General features: G+C 40.1%; 2 protein-coding genes across 2 annotated transcripts; one reads left to right on the forward strand and one right to left on the reverse strand.

Moving 5' to 3' along the window:
• Positions 1–628: 628 nt before the first annotated feature.
• On the forward strand, positions 629–4,048 carry LOC104465777 (adipogenesis regulatory factor-like). The gene is made up of 3 exons (XM_010078960.1): positions 629–827; positions 3,728–3,790; positions 3,927–4,048. Exons 1-3 carry the CDS (start codon positions 758–760, stop codon positions 4,022–4,024), a joined length of 231 nt encoding a protein of 76 aa, XP_010077262.1. The 5' UTR covers positions 629–757; the 3' UTR covers positions 4,025–4,048.
• Positions 4,049–7,154: 3,106 nt separating this feature from the next.
• Positions 7,155–13,006, reverse strand: LOC104465779 (glutamate dehydrogenase 1, mitochondrial-like; the record flags this gene model as incomplete). Its single annotated transcript, XM_010078961.1, has 4 exons — positions 7,155–8,530; positions 9,181–9,243; positions 11,533–11,624; positions 12,883–13,006. Coding segments are annotated over 4 exons (399 nt in total), but the record flags the coding sequence as incomplete, so codon positions are not given.
• Between the last annotated feature and the right edge of the window lie 603 nt (positions 13,007–13,609).

Genomic DNA, 13,609 nt, shown 5'->3' on the forward strand with positions numbered 1-13,609 from the left:
ACTGGGGCCTGCGAGTCTTCACTGTGGGGACAGGGGAAGGACACAAACCTTCTCTCTTCACTCTCCTGAGCCAGGCATGGGAAACAAGTGGTTAAAATATTAATTATGACACACCACAAAACTATTAGCTTCGTCTAACACAACAAAGATTTCATCAGATACTTTAAAAAGCAGGGTTAGCTCCTCCCATTTCTTTTTATAACCACGAATTTTAAGTCCCACTAGGGAGAAAAAAAAATGTAGGCAAGAATCATCTGAAACTGGATGCTTTTCTATGTAAGGTCTTGAAATGCCGAAGTTGATTTAAGCAATTCTTCATCTGAGTGCTTTGCAATGCGATGTTTTTCTGCCCAGTTCACAAGGGGCTGTGCCTGCCTGTATCTCCTGCCACCGCAGCAGCTCGGGAGCCTCTGATAGGGACAGCTGTGGCATGCCACCAACTCCTGTTTACCAACTCCACATGGAAAAACGCTTTCATTCCTGGGCTATGGAAAACTTCTGCCGATTAATCCACTCCCCCTCTCTGGGGAGGAAACCATAATAAACACTAATGTCTCTTCACCCTTTTATGCCTTGTGTATTAATCACCTGACAGGGGCTCATGGCTTTCCCTGTTCCAGTTTGCATTTGCCCTGTAACTACTGGGAGGAGTCCTGCTTTGTCTATAAAAAGCTGCACTTCACTGAACATTGTAACAGAACCGAATTTAGGGATTCACTTGCCCATCCTCTGCGGGGAGCAAGGACTGAGCGCAGCCATGTTCGGGATTGGGAAGAAGCTTGCTGAGGAAGCCACGCAACAAGCTGAAAGTGCTGCGCAGGTGGCAGGTAAATACAAATCACTGCTTCGTCTCCTCTTGTGTCTTAGGTGTTAAAGTATGTGCCTGGCTCCTACCCCTGCAGGCTTTTTGTCCTGCAGCTGGGAGCAAATCACTCCCTTAGGCATGAACTTTATAGATGCTCTCACGGGTGAGGTCAGTGTCCTGTATCTCCAGTCCCTCTAACACTATAGTAAATGAAGGACCTATACTAACTACTGGTATCCCACAACTTTTCCCACTCTGTTTTTTTACTGTGTGGGTGCCTAGGTGATGCACTGAAGGGAGGACAGAGGAAAGCCCAAGGGGGAGGTAAAGACTGCTTATTTTTTCTAACAGCTTTGTTTTCTAACCTGAACAGCCATGATAAATACAGATTTTTGTAGTAGCGTAGTGGATTAGCTTCCTGAGGCTCCAAGGTCTTTTATCTGCTCAGTGCTGCACAAATGTGTGCAGTTAAGTCAACTCTACTCTGCTGTCAGTGCTCCAGCTCCACTGGTATCACAGTTACGCACCCCACCAAAAGCACAAGTGTAATTGCGGGAGGGGTCAGGGCACCTGAGTCAAGTTTACTCCTGCTGAGAGGCTTGCAGAATCGACCCTGAATTTACATGCCACTTAGATGAGCCATTGTTGGTGAAGCTTTAACACAGAGACCTGGACTCACATGATTCCTGAATCATTTGTGCTTAATATAATATATGAAACTGTAGAGACTCTTTCGTATTTCTTTACGTGGCATTCACATAAACTCTCAAAACCAAACATTTTGTCTGTGACTTCAAATGCAATAGAAATCTTATGTGCCAAGCAAAGCAAGTGGAAAACCTGCTACTCATTTGCCATCTATCCTTCATTCAGTTTGCTAAGAAGATGAAAGATGCCTAATTCCACACCCACTGCCCCCTTTTCCAGAGAATTTGGGTTTATCCTGTAATAAACTATTTCTATGCTGAAAGAGAAACACCAGGATGTGGGCAATTGGAGGGTAACCATCAATTTGTGTTTTCAAATGAAGATTTCTTCATTTTGCTTTTGCTGTACAGCAGCTCTAGAAATGCATATTTTGTGGAGCCTTTTTGACTTTCCTAGCTTTTTTGATGTTGGGGAAACATTATCTACTGCTTCCTATACTAGAAGACTGACGTGGATGCTTCGTAAGTGGTATTTCTCATCTTGAAGGAGCTGAGTAGTAATCTCAGTGTTCAGCTGATTGATCTAAGTGTTTAGGTGTCAACAAACTCAGGAGCAAAGTGTTTAAATAGCAGCAGCAGTCTTTCCCCTTTTGTCACAAACACTTAAAGTTGAACCAGTTTTTCAGACCCCAGTGGTCTGAAGCCTTTTGCCTGCACCCTGCACGCATTTTCCCAGCAAGTCCTGTGCCATGGCACAGCCCTTCCAGCTAGAGTTGTATCCTGGAACAACAACAGATCTCCCAGGCACTGGCCTGACTTTGGCCACTTCTGTGCCATCAGCACGCACCGTGATGACAGGCAGTAAATACACTGCATGTGACACTGAGCTTGTGTTGCATCTGTGTCAGTACTGCACCCACTCCTGGAAGTATTATAAATAGAGGTACCTTCCAAACTGCCATTTAAATAAAAACAAAGGAGTATTTTATGCTCATTTTTAACTAGAACAAGACTGTCCCACTGGTGGCTGTGCAACTATTAATTACCTTGTCTCTGAACTACTTTTGTTGTGCCGGCACGTGCCTGAAGACACAGTCCCATAAGCTGTTGCTAAGTGCAGAGTGGCACAACTGGGCTATGCAAGTATCCAAAATTAGCACCTATCCCACAGTTCCTAAAAGGAGCCCTGAACTCAGCTGTGACTGAAGATTACTCCAGGAAGAATTTTCCTTAGCTGCACCTTATGTGCAGTGTACATCATTCATGTTAGGAAACTGCAGCACAAGATGATGCATGATGATAATTAGCATGTCTTCTAAGCGTTCAGGGTGAAACAGGCCACTGGTTTTTACAAGGCACTTAACAAAATAACTACTGTTGAAGAGCTATTCAATCTTGGAGACTTTTGAAGTTTTAGACACTCCCAGTCCACTTAAATGTCCTTCCTCACCTCAGCACTACTTCTTCATGCAATGTCCATGAGGAATCCGGCTTGCTCAGTCAGCTCCCCCTTCAGTGCCTGTTGCGCAGAACACATCAATGTTTTTTAAAAGGTAGTATTTGGAGCCAGGGGGAAAAAAAGAAATACAGGTTCAACTGAAGGCCCTTTCCCCAAACTTGTATTTGATTCTCATGAGCAAGACTTCTCTGATCATAACCATTGGAGGCTGATCACACAAATATTTATCACTATTTTTTAGGCTGCGGTTCCTCCACTTTAAGACAATACCTTCTCTTGTCCTTAATGCCTTGTCTCCTCTAACATTTTAATGCCTTTAAAGCTAGTCTAGTCTCTTAGGGAATACAATTTTCTCCAGATACAAGAGAAGTATGAGACTGTACACTAAACTTTTTGATGTGCTGTGTCCTCACATCATGCTGCTTCCAGGCAGTATCAAGCTTTCTGTAGTTGGTGGGAGAATCTTTACCAACCAAACGGTCCCATCCTGCTCTCTGCAGATCCCAGCCAGGCTCAGTAAAAGGAAGGTTTCATTGCACCTAATTCTCTACTAGGGTTTGTCTCCTGACACTGTAGGTGACAGAGATTGTGACTTCCATAATCTTCATGCGTAGCAAGACACATGATAATGTGGGGAACTACTGCCAGCTTCCTAATAGCATTACTCTCCCACTAGACCAGGGTGCCCATCCTTACGGAATAATTTTTCATCTTCTAGCCCTCAAACATTTTGCAAACCCATCTAAAATGTGATTACTGATTTTAGGGGTAGGGTGAAGGCTGCTTGATTTACACTTGGTTTTCTCCTAATTCCAGTTAACATGGTGGGCCAGACTGTGCAGCAAGTGGTGGAACAGGCTAAGGATGCTGGTCAGAAAGGTACGGTGATGTCTCTGTGCATTTCAACAATGTCATGCCACTGAAATCCCTGCCTTGCTCCTTGTCCCATACCTGGTGGGAAAGGGGAAGGTATTGCAGTGATGCTGCAGTTACCTTTGTTCTTCTGTTTTAAAAGCTCTCGATGAAGTCTACAAAGTTGCTGAAACCGGTGAAAAAGCTGTAAAAAATGTGGCTAATGAAGCAACTTCGTGGGGCAAAAGCTTTGGACAATGAAGATAAAAATGTACCACCACTAAAATTTTTGTAAGCAAGTTTCTACTACATATAACTCTTAAATAAAGAAAATACTTATACTCTACCTGACTTACATGTATTCCTTAGGAATCCTTTGGTTACGCATAGTAAAAAACTATTTACAATGACTGGCCTAGAAAGACTGGATTACCTCACAGAGCAGACAGCTAAAGCTGTGCTACGCTATTAATTCAGACAAACATTGTCTTTGTTTTTGTGACGGAATGGATGGCTTGGAGTGGGCACAAAGTAAAGTCAAAGACTTAAGAGCTGGTCTCTCCCATTTTGTCACTGAGCTTAAGTTATGATAGAGTGTGTTAAGTCTCACAAGCTGAGCACCCAACAGTCATATCAACACAAGGTAAGCACCTCTGCGCTTCTGTGACTGTGCTCCTACTTCTGGTCTTATCTGTAAAGTTGTAATTAGCTATTGTGCTGATGAAGACTCAAGTGTGTTTAAGGTATATGTAACCACTGTACACCAGCACTGTGATACTCAAACTACTGCTAACAGCAGAACGCTGCATTACTGCTGACAGAGCACTTAGCTTGCCACGAATTGCTTAACGCTGCTTGAGCTGGGTCACTGGTACAACTTCAACAGCTCTGCACAGGAAAGCACTGATGTGTAATGCAGCACACAGTATGGCAGTGGAGTAATTTACCACATTTGCAGGGCTCCTGTCAAACACACAGATGGACAGTAATCAAGCAGGAGCTGGACGAATGAGAACTAACCACGTCTGGGCTGTAAAAAAAACCAAAAAACTGTGTGTGTGCACATGAACTTAAGAGTGACAAGGGAAGAAATGTCTTGCTACTGCAATAAGTAAGGAATCTGATATTACAGACTCACCGGTTACTAACAGAGTAATTTAGTAACTTACTTGGTCACTTACTTTGTGTCTTGAAATCACAGCAAGAATTACCATTCCTCCAGCACTTCTTCCTGATGGTGACAGTTGCCATCAATGAAAAGAGATGTAGGTCTGAGTTCTTTGCTGGGATGAAAAATGATTGAAAAATGATTTTACTTGCTCTTCTGTATAATAGAGATATTTTTGCATTTAGTAATTTGCACGCAGTATGTAACCCCAGACATTGTAGTTATGATCCTTATGAAATTCACTTGCAGCTTCAGAGTGCTTACTGAGCCACTAGTCAACACAAACTATCCACATAATCAGCACTTAATGCTGCATGAGAGGTTACAGATACTGGCTAAGGTAAGGATGTGTTTTACTCTAGGTAGTAGGTGTAGTTCAGAGCAGGTTCAAATCTGTGCATAAATCTAATGTCAGGCACTGACTGGCTCCCTGCCAAACATCCTACCAAGATTCCTCGTGAATGTCTAGAGACATGTAAGTGAATACAAGCAGTGACAATGTTGTTAGCCAAAAGATAAGACTTGTCTGCATGGGTATGTAGATGTAAGGAGGGGAGAACTTCCCAAGAAGTTTGGTCTAACACCTAATTGAAGTTACAGTAAAAAACTGCGGCAGTTATATTTATAACCTACAGCCCAGAGAGTGATTGCTTTCTTCAGCTGTGGCTAAGGGCTATGAAAAGACTACAGCTGCTTTGCACCCAGGCCTCCAAAACCCCATTAACTAACAAAAACTAGGTAAAATTTTACCCCTTTCTTCTCTCTGTTGCTGTTGACAGGTCTTGAGAGGTATGTGCTGCAAAATGTGATAAGGAACATGCAATTTTACTTTTTCTTAACTGCCTGATCACATTGGGACTGAGCTCAGCAATGCTCAGCACCAGTGTAGCTTTAACATACAAGACCATTTCAGGACAGGCTATCTATCACAATAAATCTGGATTCACTGGTAATTTAGTTCTTACATTTAGCTACAAGCAAAGGGCAAATCAGCTGAAGTGCTGTGATTTTGTCAGACTCCAAGCATGAATCTCCTCAGGAATCTTAGGTCTTTGATAGAAAGTACCTCAAGTTTTCCTTATACCAGTGTTAGATGTGCTCAGGTTCATGTCTCACAGGTCTCCAACACTGACTCTGTTAACAGGTCAGTAATCATTACAATCAAGTTGTCTGAGGAGAAATCCAGTTAACCTTAAGGACTCATCTCTGGGTTTAGTGAAATCATACCTGGTGGTACGCCTGCTTTCTTTCAAGATGTTCTGTGAAAATAAGTGTTAATGTGTGGGTATATAAGAACATAAGATGTTAATGAATTGGGAAATTTGGGCATTGTGCAGCTTTTGGCTTTTTTTCCTTCAGCCTAAGTAGGAGGTAGAAAATATCCTAGTTAGCTACCTATGCCAGCTTTCCATATGTTCCAACACTGAAAGGATGCCATTTTTCAAGTTTGCAGAGGCAAATCAGAGGTACTTTACTAGCTGGAGAGGAGAGGAAATGAGGGGGAAAGGGAGGGAGAACAACAGTAAACTAGCCAAGTCTCTTCAGTGCTACTACACTTCACTTTCATCAACTTTGCTGACAGATAATGCAACTCAGCTTTTAAGATGCTTTCTCCTTTCAGTAATAAAACTAGATTTATTTTTGAGTTTTTTGCTTCTGAGTTTTGGTGGAAGTAGGTTACAATTCATCAGAGTTGAACTGTTACAATTTTAGTTTCAGTTTACTACCCAATAAATGTTTACATAAAAAAAAAAAGTGTGACCTAAGGTACAGATCTCATGTTTGGAGATCCACACCTTGATCACAGTAATTCTTTCATGTTCAAAGGGTCTCATAAAAAAGGCAAAAAACCACTGCACTTAAGTGGAAATACTTTTATAACCCTGGATATCAGCATATATGATGGAGTAAGTCACTAGTTAAATGCATCACACAGGTTTATTGCTCAATGCTAACTACTAGAATAGTACTTCACACAAATCTGAGAGGACACAGTAAAGACCTGAAACAATTTACCAAATATATCCAACTTCAACAGTCTTGTTGACAGGCAAGTTCAAGAGACTGAGATTTGTATTAGTGAGCCCTGTAAGATAACTTGGAGACAGTATCGTATCAGTAGGCATGTAATGAATAAAAAAGTGTGCTGTGAAGACTCACAGATTGACTGTAACTATGGAAAACGACTGAAGGAAATACAAACAGTAATACACCAGCATAGTAGGTTTGGAAAGGTCAACTTCTTTTTTTAATAACTGCTCTTCTCTCCAGCTTATGTCATGCAGTTACAAAGTAGTTAGAAAAAAAGCATGAGTTTCTGGGAGGGACTAGTTGCCTTTTAAAAAAACCATTCCTGTTCATCACATAAATAATATCTGGCACTTCAAGGGGACTCCACTGGACAAAAGCCTTATACTTGAAAAACTGTGCTTGATCCAATGTTGTGTTGAGGTCCATTTTGTTGTACTCTAATCTGTTCAAAAATTTCAAGGCTTCCTGATGTGGAGAAAAAAAAAAGGCTGTGTGTTTTATGACAGTGGATTAAGTATATAGCAGCATTCTAGCTCCTCTGTAGTTTGGCCAATGATTTCTCGGTTTAGTTTCACTCTAGCTGTTCACTGAGGCAGTATCTAATTTTCAGAAAGCCTCTGAAAGGAAAGACTGAAAAAGAATTTAAAAAAACCCTAAGTATGATTGCTTACCAAATTCAGACTATCCCCTTTTTTAGAAAAAAAAAAAAAAAGCCTATAGTCAGAATAGTTATGTAGACACTTGATTAAAAACTAGAGTTGGTTGATAGTTTCAGCTTATAAAAATATTAGTCTGTCACCTCTACATACTTCATGGTGATGGTCAAGCTAGCTTGAACAAGCAACAAAAGACAGTCCTATAACAGCAGCACAGTTAAAGAAAAAAAATTGCCTAAAGAGAATCAGGCCCAAAGCTCTACTCAAATAAAAATTAGCCTCCTATCAAAGTTAATCCCCGCTGGAGGCCCATTCTTCCTTTGACAATGCCACAGCATTGATCACACAAGGCCTTACTGAAAGTGCCAAAGCTAAAATTACATCATTAAACAAAAGTGCATGAAGTAATAATGAGCTACGTGCTCATCTAGTACAGTATCTGATCTGAAGTCTGAGAAGTGGCTCAGGTGGCAAGACCACTCTTTCATACATAAAATGTACCATTTTGTTTTGTAGGCGAAACACCCAGAATGGCCCCTACAAGTGCAGATGAACTGTTGTCTTCAGATACATCTTTGTATACAATTGCCTAATACATGGATTTTTATTGTAAAAAAAAAAAAAAAAAAAAAGACTAGTTTGGACTGAAACTAATTGAGAATAGGATCCACTATAATGTCAGAAGAAAAGAAAATTTTATGGTTACATGTAAACTTGTGATAAGCTTTCTCAAGAAGAGGGTACATTAACAGCGAGAGGGATTGGATACAATAAGGAGCGGTAATGGCCTGTTTATGTAAAGGTCAGGCCAGCCTCATTGTACACTTTGAAGACTTTCTCAATTGCATTGACGTAGGCAGCTGTTCTCAGGTCCAGACCCAGGTTGTACTTCATGGCAGTACGCATGATTTGCTGAAACAGAAAAGAATGTATGTGATTTCTGCAAGTTTCTCCATAGGAACTATACTAGATTTTGCTTAGAGGATCCAAGTTAGGAGTGTAAGAGCCACTAGACTGGTATCAGAGCTCAGATCCTTTGTGGCTCAATTCTAAAATGTCTTTATTCCCCTTACAACTGAGAACTGAAAGGGAAGAAAATCTTTCCCAGATTACTACAGTGACCCTTTTCAGGTCTTGGATCCACATGTACCTCAAATGCAGGGAGAGACAAAAGGTCTCCAGTAGTCTTTGCCCCACTAATTAAAAATACTGCATAAAGGGATTAATCTAAAATTGCTGGTGGTAAAGTAAAGCACTCTTAGGTATGTGTCCCAGATTAGTCAGGTGCAAGACGACAACTAAAAAGCTTCTAATTACTACAGCTTCCACTAGGAAATACTTCCTGATTTCATGTATTAGTCTCTAACGTTTACTATACCCAGTTAAAGTTAGCCATCCTGGCACAGAGCAGAAATACCTCATACTCACAGTGACTTCCATTATTGTGAACTGTTTATCTACTCCTTTAATTGCAATCAAATTCTGGATAACCTATTCAAAAACTGTTGCAAAGTCATGCAAGTTCTTCTTCATACAAGTACATTTACCAATGCAATACTTACCCGGGCAGAACGCTCCATTGTGTAAGCCAACCCAGAGTGGACAATGTCTTTCTCAGATGCACCCTGCAACAACAGGGAATAAAATCAGGGTTTAATCCAGAACAAAAAAAGGTACCAGAGCCGTAGTAGGGACAATGACATGTTGTATTCCCATACTGAAGCTTGCTTGCTCATTTTCTTCTAATGACTGGTGTAAGAATCTAAATTGCCTTTCCTGTGTTACTTGAAGAGCTAATTATGGTCAATTCAATTCTAAAACCTCAGACATAAGCACTGAAGTCTTTTATATGCCTACCTTCTAGATGCATGACGCTAGCATTTTTTATGGATGTGGTATACTGTTTTTAGCCTTCAGAACGCACAGTAAATGTTAAAACAAAAACTCCCAAGAGTTAATAACCTACAGAAGCTACTTGCAATTGTTTTATAGACAGACACGTTTTAGGAAGGGCATGGATCCCCAATTCATATACTCAACATTGTATTAGCCCTGAGCAACTCCAGAATACATTTGTGTCCATTAAAATTTAAATACGCAGGACAATAAGTAACAGAAGATAGCCTGAATTAGGATGACTGAGTATCAGCTTCAATGTTCCACCATCCTGACTGCTGTAATTTAGTAATAATTTGAGACCTTCCTTAACAAAATACGTGCTTTCCCTCACATACCAATTTGGGCTTGATGTAGAAATTACTAGGCCAGTTTCCATGGCTTGTACTTAAGAGATCACAGCAATTGCTTTAAGCCACAGAACCTACCTACCATGCTATTCATTCAGCCTAACATGTATGAAAATGAAAGCATCATACTGGATCAGGTTAAAGTCTCTCTTTCTGTCATGTGACAGTAGCCCAAGTTTACATGCAATTCCCCTGATTTCTTCCTGAGGAAGCATGGTTTAATGTTTTTCATAACTCACTGGAGTTTTTCCCCCAATCGTTTGTCCCATATCCTCTTAAACTTGTGTTTAAAAAACAAACTGACCAACCCTTTTAGCTTCCATACGTACCTTGTCGGAGTATTGCACACCTTAATTGTTGGCTGTGCTAGGAACCATCCTCGTTCTTCATTCTGCACCTCACTCTGCTGGTTTTGTTTGAACTCATCTCACTCTCTTTCACCCTTCCTTCCAGTGAACAATCTATCCTTACTCATCCATTTTCGCACTGCTCATTCTATAGGCCACTATCTCCACCCCAGGACTAGTTTGGGACAATAGGACCTAGGTTAGTTATTGTTCCATGTATGAGAAGCTTCCATATCTTTGACTATTCTTGTGATCTTGCTCTGAACTTTTCCCACATGTACAGTGTCTTAAGATACAGGGACCTAACCTGCATGCCGTATTCGGAAGGTAGCCACACTCTGGATTTATATTGTGACATCATTAGTCAGTCTTACTCTTTTCCATTCAGAACAATTTCTAATGCTGGATTTGCTTTTTGATTGCTGTGGATTTCTAGGCTTTTATTTTGTCATTACCTCCAGATCTTTCATTTGAATGCAAATGGATGAGCTCACAACCCATCATTTTATACAAAAACTTCCCCACCATGTATTGCTACACATTAGATAACAAATTTTACCTAATTTTCTTTGCCTATTAATTCAGTCTTAGTGGAACATTCTACAACTTTTCACTCAGCTCTTGTCTGTATTATCCTGGAGTTACAAAAACAGCATATCAAACTGTCTGCGGTGTGGTATCTTGTTGACAGTTGTTTGGAAATCTAAGCAAACTATACCAACAATATCTCCAAAACAAATTCTGGTAATGTTTGAGGCAGTATTTTCCAAGTTCCACGGACTTTGACAGCTAGAGTTCAAAGAAATTATAGAATCTATGTATTTATCAGGTTAGCCAGCAGAAATATCAAGTAGCTCATAGCAAACAAAAGCACTAGGAAAAAACCCACAAGTTTTAAAGTTCTCCTTACTGGCCTGCAAAATGAATCATTCCCAGCCCACTCCCCGGTAAAAAAAAAAAAACCAAACCTCACGGAGATAGGCTGTTACTCTGAAAAACTCCAGTGTATGAACAGGAACATGCAATCTAACACTAGTTACAAATATAAAAGGCATCTGTATTAAAACTAGCTTTTTAACAATTTTGGAGATATTTTCCATTGGCTCAAGTAAAAGAAAGAAAAATTAGCTTACTTCCAGTATTCCTAAGCAGTTCAGATCATTGGCTTGCTTTATTTGTTCGGCCATCAAGCTAACCATGTACTAATGCCCTGCTTCAGGCAAAAACCTCCAAGATAACTACGATGGTAAAATTTAGATTGCAGTTATAATACGAGAATACAGTTATAGTAACAGTAAAAAAACCAACAGCAAATACTTACCGATATCCTATCTTGAAATTCTGCTGTAGGCACAACTGGAATAGTTCCACCATGTTTCCCAAATTTTCTTTCCAAGCTTTCCTGGACAGACACTAGAAAGGAAAAAAAAGCAGAGGCAAGGTAACTGACAAGGAAAGGAATGTGCTCCCTAACAGAGGACTTGACCCCATGATTTTCAGCATTCAGTGGTTTGAAATGCAGACTACAGGGACCGGGGGCAAAGGGAGTAATCTTATTTCAGGTTTCTGAGAAATGGGAAAGATATTGATTTTTCTGTTTTTATAGGTGAATGCCTCCAATATTAGTAGCAATATTGCTATAGTACAGTCACATGGCAAGTGACTGTGGATTTACTGATCCCACTTCACTAACCTCGGAAAGCTGATAGAGCCATCTGGATTAACTTGATAGATAGCATTAGACAAAATATTTCTTGAATTTAAAGCAATCAATTATCTCATATTGCACTTTGAATATACAACTACTTGCTAAGAAAAAAGCCCATGTGGAATTTTAGTTTTTTCCTTAGGATGTGAGAAGTGCTTTGGTATTTTGAGTTGATACTTACTTCATTTTAATTCTTGACACTCAATTAGTAAGGTTTCCTAAACAACATCACAGAGTATTTCAGATGACAGAACACTGAAGTTAAGAAAGGGATTTAATTTCGAATTGCCATAGCGCTCAACCATTTTAGACACATCTTGAAAGGTATAATTTATGAGAAAAGGTTATATTAAAAAGCATTCAGATGCATGTTTTGTCAAGTCCAATGTCCCAAGATTCTCACATGTTTTCTACAGAATATTGTTTAAAATGGAGCAATATCTTGCAGGTCTTCTCCATTAAGCTTCCTCTCTCCATGTAATCAGTACTCTGGCCCAGAAACTGGGAAGCACAGAATGACTAAGTGGAGCTGATTTTTACAGTGCCTGTACCCATTATATTCTTGCCCTTTATGAATCCTCTGTTGTTGTATGGGCAGAACAATGTCACCCAATAAAACTTTGAATCCTTCTCAAATATCAAGTGTGCAGCTGAAAGACATTTATTAAGAAGTAATAAATATTTCACATAAGCGGTTTGAGTTCAGTATTTTCACAAAATTGAGGAAAGTATCTCTTTATGAATTAAAAAATAACTGAAAAACTATGCATTTAACTCAAGTCATTTGAGGTGCAGGTCAGTTAACCCATCAAATCTTTCCTGCTCTTCCGTATGCAACAATAATAGACTTGTGGGAAACTGAGGTGAATTTAAAATAGTTCTGTATTCACTTCTCACACATTTGGTGTTTGCTAGTCCAATCTATTAATTAAACAGTGAGCGAAAGCGGAACTGAGTACTTACTGAGCAAGTGGTAGTTTGAATCCCTTTCATATTTAAAAGTCAAGCGGCCATAGCTGACATGGTTCAAGTTTTTCAGCCACTCAAAATAGGATACCGTTACACCACCAGCATTCAGGTAAAGATCCTGCACAGAAATAGTTACATGTCTTGAATTGTGACAATGTGACAAAGACAGCTCTATTATATTAAGAAAAAAAAAAACAGAAGTATTATGTATGAAGTATTAGTTTAAACTGCAGTACAGAAGACAATCCAGTTATTCTTAGAGGACAACATTTACCCTCTTCTGCAGTCCCGGGATTACTTCTACTGATTTAAAAGAGGACTTGACTTTAGAACACATGAAGTTCATATGTGCTTGAATATTTTATTTTATTTTAGCACAAGTTTTTAATCAAGAAAATTAGGGCATTCTTAGTCCATCTCGGTGAGTTAAGGCTGAAGATCAGCCACTCCAGTCGCTTGATCAGGACACCCTTTCTTTGGGAACAGGTTACCAAATTGAGTGGGTGTGTTGGTCTCCTTGAGGGCAGGAAGGCTTTGCAGAGGGATCTGGACAGGTCGGACCAATGGACTGAGGCCAACTGTATGACGTTCAATAAAGCCAAGTGCCAGGTCCTGCACTTTGGTCACAACAACCCCCTGCAACGCTACAGGCTCAGGGGAGAGTGGCTGGAAAGCTGCCCGGCAGAGAGACGTAGGGGTGCTGGTCAACAGCCAGCTGAAC

This window comes from Pterocles gutturalis, unplaced genomic scaffold (genome assembly GCF_000699245.1).
Source record: "Pterocles gutturalis isolate BGI_N339 unplaced genomic scaffold, ASM69924v1 scaffold25843, whole genome shotgun sequence".
NCBI classification, from domain to species: Eukaryota; Metazoa; Chordata; class Aves; order Pterocliformes; family Pteroclidae; genus Pterocles; species Pterocles gutturalis.

Excerpts from the sequence above, each read along its gene's own strand:
- LOC104465777 (XM_010078960.1), top strand. The coding sequence starts at position 758 with ATGTTCGGGATTGGGAAGAAGCTTGCTGAGGAAGCCACGCAACAAGCT. Across the intron at positions 828-3,727 it reads AAGTGCTGCGCAGGTGGCAG|TTAACATGGTGGGCCAGACT; the intron begins GTAAATACAAAT and ends TCCTAATTCCAG. Across the intron at positions 3,791-3,926 it reads TAAGGATGCTGGTCAGAAAG|CTCTCGATGAAGTCTACAAA; the intron begins GTACGGTGATGT and ends CTGTTTTAAAAG.